This window comes from Sorex araneus, chromosome 2 (genome assembly GCF_027595985.1).
Source record: "Sorex araneus isolate mSorAra2 chromosome 2, mSorAra2.pri, whole genome shotgun sequence".
In the NCBI taxonomy this organism is placed as follows: Eukaryota; Metazoa; Chordata; class Mammalia; order Eulipotyphla; family Soricidae; genus Sorex; species Sorex araneus.
In genome coordinates, this window is record NC_073303.1 from 43,175,498 (window position 1) to 43,182,976 (window position 7,479).

The window sequence follows — 7,479 nt, forward strand, 5'->3', positions numbered from 1 at the left end:
AGAGGCCATGTCAACTGCGCCACCACTGCCCAGGTTGAAGGAAAGTTCTGGTTCTGACCCGTCAGTCAGAGCCCTTCACGGAATGTTTCCCCAGCCAGCCCCTCCCGGGCCTCCCCTCCCCCACTGCGGAATGTCTGGGCCCAGCATTCTGAGGTTTAAATTCAAACTCGTCCCTCATCACTCGGATCCTGAGCGTCTGCGTGAGCGGTTCACTCTCTGATCCTGGTCCTGACTTTTCGCATTGTGAAGGCTGATAAGCTGCGGTGGCCCCTGGCCTCGTCTACGGGGATGGTGTCAGAAGGAGGTAAGCCTCTGAGGCTGTCTCTGGTGTGTGTGTTTGAGAAGTCTCAAGCACCCTTAGACCCTCAGGACTCAACGGGCCCCACTCACTGGGGACACCATGAAGGCTAAGAAGGGAGAGAGCCCTGGGCTACCTGGACGTCTCACCTGTACAGCAGGGGAGCCCGGGAGAAACTGAGGGGGACTCAGGTTTGGAGATATTAATAACTGTTACTAGTGTTCGTTATAATTGTTTGTTCTGTCCATGGAGGTGGGTCAGAAAGACTAGGGGAGAGTAAGAGGAAGGCAGCAGGCACCTTGTTTCTTCATGTGTGAGTCTGTGCGTGCTGATTGGGGGGGAACAACAGAGCAATTCTTCATGTGTTTGTTGGGAGTCTCTGTGGCTGAGACATGATTTTAATGGTGGCACAGGCAAGACCCAGGAATGCTGAGCCCCATGACATGTCCTCAACCCCACTGTGACTGTCTAAAGTATTTCAGCGAGGGTGAGGTAGACCTGATGGTGTCCAGTGTGTCCAGAGTCTGTCACCGGGAGTGTTTCGTGTGTCCTGTGTCTGTCACTGGGGGACCTGATGGGGGCAGCTCAGGAGATGGTCTGAGCCAGAAAACGGTTAAGTGGGACTGTCTGTGTCCACTTCTGTCCTCTCCGGGGCTGGGGCCTGACTGTCATGCAGACTGGAACTCACGCCTCCCTTGGCCAGACAGCTGTCCTGGGCTGGCAGACAGGTGACTTCAGCCTAGTTAGGACTCGAAATCCCGAGTTGCTCTGGATTGTTCTCCCTGTAGGGGAAATTCATTCTTCCTGTCCAGCATCTCATGGTGCAGCCCCAGCCTGTGTTTCAGCACCAAGGGAAAGACTGATTGAACTTCACATTCTCCCGTCACAGACACAGGACATAAGTGTGTGTGTGTGTGTGTGTGTGTGTGTGTGTGTGAGAGAGAGAGAGAGAGAGAGAGAGAGAGAGAGAGAGAGAGAGAGAGAGAGAGAGAGAGAGAGGGAGAGGGAGAGAGACAGGGACAGAAACAGAGACAGAGACAGAGAGCGACAGACACAGAGCCAGAAAGACAGAGACAGAGGCACAGAGACACAAAGACAGAGACAGAGACACAGAGACAGAGCCGGCGGGTCGGGGAGGCTGATTTTCCCAAGGGCACTCTGAAGGCCAGTTCCTAAGCGAGCAGGTGGAGTGGAGTGAACAGAAAGACCATCTTCGGCCCTAGCAGGAATGTCAGGCTGCTGTCCCGACCATGATGTTCACAGGCCCTGGGGCCTCTCCTGGCTGGTGGCAGACAACATTGTCTCTCCTGGCAGCGGGCTGATGCCTGGTGTTCAGTGGCCCAGGTCTGTCCCCGGGAGCCCGTGGGAGGAGGTCCACAGACAGTGTCACCTCCTTCCAGTCTAACAGGACCAGCAGTTCCAGAGTGTGACTGGTGCATTCTCTGGCCTCTTCCGTCCCTGCTACTGTCACGGGCACCCCCGGGGCCCCAGAACCACTCTGTAGGTCCCTCTCCTGTAACGGGGATTCCTGAGGTGACAGGAGTGACGCGGTGTCCTGGGACGGCGTGGCAGCCCCAGCCAGTGTGAAGGGTTGGCTGTGGGCCTGAGAGCACAGGGCCGGGCAGTGAGTGATGTGTGTGTCTCTGAGAGCGGGGCTCTTCCTGAGGAGGAATCAGCCCTGAAGGAGTCTTGTTCCTTAGTCGGGGAAGCAGAGGGTCAGCAGGAGCCCCAGAAACTGCCTCTCCCACCGCGGTGTTTTTAGCTCAGGGTCACGATGAATAAGAACCCGGCCAGCAGGGGAGGAATTCCCCCTGGGGTCAGGGACCGAGTGCTGGGGACCCTGCACGCTGCCCTGTGCCTTGTCAAAGGGCTGCGACGGGACAGTCAGGATTGTTGGACCCGGGAAACAGAGGGGCACGGGGCTGCTGTGCCTGCACATTCTCCTTCTCATCCCTCCTCCCCTCTCTCCACAGCGTCTCCGGTACTGACCCCAGAAATGGCCATGAACCTGGGGGTCTCTGGCTCTGCCTTCAGGGCCTTCTTGCCCTTCCTCAATCCAGGGCTCTCCCCGCCACCACCCTGGGAGCCGATCCAGATGCCCCCTCTGGTGACCTCGGCCATCGCTCCCGGCAACCCTCTGGTGCTGTCACCTTTCCCCATGATGTCCTGGGTAGCAGAGGCAGCTGGCCACGGCCCCCGCGACCCTGCTCCTTGCATGGTCATCGTCCAGGTCCGTTCTGAAGTGAGGATTCTGGACTCAGCCCAGAACGAGTCGGTCACCCAGACACGGGTTCCACTCAACGGCGGTTCCTCAGAGGCCCCATCCGCGGGGGCGGGGCACCCTGCACCCCTCTGCTCGACACCCTCTGGGCCGAGGACCGTTGTGCCCACCCCAGCTACTGGCGTCACCCATGCTGGCACCGGAGACCCCCCTCCTCACGCCCCACCACCAGGGGCCCAGATGACCCCCGTCGTCCTCCCACCCAGCGGAGGGCCACAGCCCCGGGAGTACTGTGGGGACAGAGGTCCAGGCCCTGCCTGGCACCAGGCCCCTCCTGCCGACTCCTGCAGCCCCAGGAGCGTCTATGAGAACTTCCGGCGCTGGAAGCTCTTTAAGGCCCTGACCCGGAGGTACCTTCCCAGGACTCCGGACACCGAAGCCCTGTCCTGCTTCCTCATGTGAGTCCTCCAGGGGCCACGGGATCACAGGAGCTTCTCAGGAGGGGTCTGGGGTAACGTCAGGGTAGGGTCAGTGGGAGAGTGGAGGAAAGATGAGGACCCTGTCCCCAGGGATAGCACATACAGGAGTCGCCATCCGTGCACAACGGCCAGTAGGAGCCGTGGCCACATGGCCCAGCACCGCAGTCCAGCCCGACTCTCTGCATGTCGTGAGGAATGCCACCCCAGGGCTTCCGACTCACGAGCCCGTCAGGACCAGCCATGTCCAAAGCCTCCCCTCAGTCCCTCATCAGGGCTGGTCCCGCCCTGTGCTCTGAGGACAGACACTCTGTTCCTAAGACAAGACACAGCACAGATGCGCCGGGGTTCAGGCAGGCCCGTGGGTGCCCGGCCTTGGGGTCCCTCACAGAGTCCCCAGGCTGAGGGTGGACACCAGCACGGCCATCAGGCTGGGGTGTGGGCGGCAGAGTCCACTCTGGGCGGGCAGGACCAGGCCGCCCTGGGGGTCAGCAGGGGTCTGGCAGACGCAGCCCCTGACCGAGTGTGGCCCTCCAGCCCGGTGCTGCGCACGCTGGCCCGCCTGAAGCCCACCATGAGTCTGGAGGAAGGCCTGCGCCGGGCGCTGCGGGAGTGGCGGGGCAAGAGCAACTTTGACCGCATGATCTACTACGACATGGCGGCCAAGTGAGCCGGGCCCGCCCAGGGAGTGAGGGGTGGGGGCTGGCTGCGGGCCTGGGGCTGTGGGATGACTCCCCGGGGGCCCTTCCCCTGCTGAAGCTTGTCCCTCCCGGCCGGGACACTCCTCCCCACCCCGCTCTGGGGCTCCGGACTCACACCCTGACCTGCTGTGACCCTCCAGGGCCTGTGGGGGATCGGTGGGGTGCTGGGGTCCGTGCCCACCCCATTCTCCACCGTCCAGGGGGCGGGGCCATGGGCATCCCCTGTCCCTGCCTCGTCCTGGCGTCTGCTCGTTCCCGGCCAACCCGACTCAGCGGGGCCTGTGCTCCCCACCCCAGGTTCATGGAGTTTGAGGCAGAGGAGGAGATGGAGGCGCAGAAGCTGCAGTGCATGAACGGGGTGCAGGGCCTGCCGCCCCCCGCCCCGCCACGGCCTGAGCCTCAGGGGGCTCCCGGCCCACCACTGGGCCAGCAGCCAGGTAGGGACCCTGCTCCCCAGCTCAGGCCACAGGCCCGGGCAGGCCCCAGGGGGTCCTGGCCTGCAGGGAGCCTTCACTCTCCCGGAGCCCCAGGCCCTGAGCTCAGCGGCGCCCTGTCCCCAGGCTCCTCCCTCTCCCCCCCCCCCCCCCCCGCACACCCCACGCGGCCTGAGGGCACCAGACTCACCTATGAGGTGGGCTCGGAGACCCTGGACACATGCTGGGCCCTTCCTCCCATTGAGGGTCCCCTTGTCCCTCACGCAGCCGTGGGATTCTAGTGACCTGACCCAGCCCATAGGGACCCGATCCCCAACTCTGTGCTCAGTGCTCATGTCTGAGGGCACGGAACCAGGTCCCCTCACCTCCCTCCCTTCTTCCTTCCTCCTCAGCCTACGTCCCTACTGAGGACAGCCTCTGTGCCCAGGAAGCTCACCCCAACCCACACAAACTACAGCCGCACCCCAAGACCAAAGCTGTCATAGAGATCCCCCCTGAGGCCGTGCAGGAGTACATGGACATCATGGACGAGCTGCTCAAGGTCCCCGGCACAGGCTGGGGGGCGCCCCTCGGCCGACGTGCAGCGGGCAGGAAGGAGCAGCAGGGGGAGGCCGGGACCTGCCCTGAGCCGGGGCTCCTGAGCTACGTGGACGAGCTGTGCTCCAAGGAGGCCTTTGTCACCAAGGTGGGGGCGAGGGCGCTGCTGTGGGGGGAGGGCCCAGGGCAGCCCCCACCAGGCCTGCTCCTGTCCACAGCAGGCAGGGACGAGAGGTCTTTGCTCTGAGCTGTGTGTGCACACCTGTGTTTGCATATTTCTGCTTGTGTGTACGCGTGTGTCTCTGTGTACAAGCATTGGCCCCTGTTTGTGCATTTGTGGGTTTGGTTGATGTGTGAACATCTCTGTGTCTACATGCGTGTACTGTGTGGGCTCTGCGCAGACACGTGTGGATACATGTACCTGTGACTAGAGGTGGAAGGGTGTCTGTGTCTTTGTGTCAGGTGTGTGCATGAAAACATGTGTGTTCACACGTGCTTCTCTGTGAGAGTAGGTGAATAGTCATGTGCCTTTGTGAGTGCAGGTGTGTCTGCGTCTGTGTGTGTGTGTGAGTGTGAGTCTCCCACTGTGGGTCTGTGTGAGACTCTATGCTGGGGACAGGTGTGTTTGCCTCCTCCCTCCCCCCTGTCCCCACTAGGACCCTCACCCCGCTTCCCTCTGACCAGGTCGAGGCTGTCATTCATCCCGGCTTCGTGGCTCACCTGCTCTCCCCAGAGTCCCAGCTGGATCTCCTGGCCCTGGCTGAGGAGCTGGAAGAGGAGGAAGGACTCACCCCCGCACAGGTGAGGCAGATGGGCCTCTGGAGGTCTGTGTCGGGGACCGGGGAGTAAGGGAGGGTCAGGCAAGGCGGCGGACAGGGGCCCTGGGCAAACAGGAAGGTGTGCCTGGCTGGGTCGGGGAAGGAGACTCTGGTGAGAGGTGGCTAACCCTGGGAACTCAGTGACGGGGGCTGCATGGGTCAAGGAGGGGCGCCCCAGAAGGGGGTCCCGGTGAGTGCGATGTCCTCCCTGCCCCCATGAGGTGAAGGCTGTCCCTCTGACACTTCAGGGAGAAGAAGACGTGGGCACTTGGTGCAGGGAGGGGTGAGAAGCGCCGAGGCGGGCACAGAGCTCAAGCAACTTCTCCTGGGAGGAGTCGGGGTCACTCTGTGCCTCCATGCCCCGCCCTCCCCGCCCCTTCCTCATGCCCACGCTGTCCCTCCTCCCCCACCCCCAGCTTGTGGAAAAGCGTCTGCAGGCCTCGCAGGACAAGGCGGCCATGAAGGCTCGTCCCCAACACCAGGTGACCCCAGAGGACTTGAGTCCCCCTGAGAGAGCAGCAGGCCACAGCGTCCCGGGACCTTCCCAGGGCCACAGGCCAGGGGCCAGCGCTGAGTCCTGCCCCCTAGAGACTGACTGTGGACACGCCTCAGGTCCTGGGCTGGCCGAGCCCACTGCTCCCACGCCCCCGCCCACCCGCAGAAGGGCCTTCAAGCCTGCTGCCCCTGCCGCTGCCCCTTCCAGGAAGCGTCCTCTGTGTGGGGGCGCGGGGCCGGGCACTGCTGAGAAGACACCCTTCCCCGGGGGGCACCCCAGGGTGTCTGGGTGCTCAGCCTTGACTGTGGAGGTGGTGGGCCCCTCACTGCCCCCAAAGAGAAGGTTCCAGCCTGCCAGGGCCCGGAGGAGGAAGAAGAAGCACTGAAGGCAGTAGGACACGGGGGGCTCCCGCCTGAGCCACGCCCGGGCTCTGGCTGCCCCAGCAGCCTTGTGCTCCCCCAATCTTCAGCTCGGACTGTTCTGGAATGGGCTGGGGGTGGGCGGGCTCTGGGCTGGGGGTGGGCGGGCTCAGCCCCTTTGTGTCACTGTGTAAATAGGAATAAAGTTCAGTTCACTGGAAACACTCTCGGTGTGTGTCTTCTCACTCGTGCTCCTTGGGGGCCCTGAGAGCCCAGAGGTGAGGGGATCCATGGAGTGGGGACCCGGAGAGCACGGTGCTCCCTGGAGCCTGGAGGAGTCCTCCCCACCTGGAGGGAGTCGTGCTCGGTCCCTGCAGGCCCCACCGTCCTGAGGACACGGACAAGGCCCCCGTCTTGCTGCACGGCCTGGACCTCCTCACAGTACCAGCTCTCTGGGTGTTCGCAGATCATATTCTTCACTCACACAAAATGCACAAGGCTTGGATTTGACATCATAGAATTTAAGTTCCTTGTAACCAGACACATCTGAACACTTGCCATCACTCTTCAAAAAAATAAAAAAGCAATGTGTGAGGGGTAGTGCGGCAGATACGTCGCTTGCCTTGCCCATGGCCAACCCGTGCTCTCGATCCCCGGCTCCCCACAGAGTCCCCGGCAGTGAGGAAGGGCCCCTGTTCACAGACCCAGGAGTAAGACATGAGTACCACTAGGGGTACCCCCAACACCAAATAATAATAATAATAATAATAATAATAATAATAATAATAATAATAATAATAATAATAATGGAGACCGATTTAATGTAGTGATTTAATTGTTAAATGTTTCACAATTTAAATATGGTCCTGGTTCCTGTAGAACACGTGCTTGAGACCCATTCTTCATTTTAAGTGACAAGATATTCGAAAATCAGGATCTTATAGATTCTCAAGGAATCAGACTACTACGTAGTTTTTGAAAGCTAGTTACAACTCTAATAATTGAGAAACAGTAGGAAAACAATTTTTCAGTACTAAACTTTTGATTATATTTACTTATTACTTAATGAAAAGTTAAAGCATAAAATGTGTTTTGTAAAATATTTAGTGAATTTGAATTTACGTAAAATTACACTGGAG

At 60.5% G+C, this 7,479-nt stretch overlaps 1 protein-coding gene across 1 annotated transcript; it reads left to right on the top strand.

Annotated features, from left to right (window-relative positions):
* Positions 1-288: 288 nt before the first annotated feature.
* Positions 289-6,366, top strand: LOC129401667 (NUT family member 2G-like). The gene is made up of 7 exons (XM_055124403.1): positions 289-304; positions 2,272-2,977; positions 3,533-3,661; positions 3,994-4,133; positions 4,523-4,815; positions 5,352-5,468; positions 5,902-6,366. Exons 1-7 carry the CDS (start codon positions 289-291, stop codon positions 6,364-6,366), a joined length of 1,866 nt encoding a protein of 621 aa, XP_054980378.1.
* Positions 6,367-7,479: the final 1,113 nt, after the last annotated feature.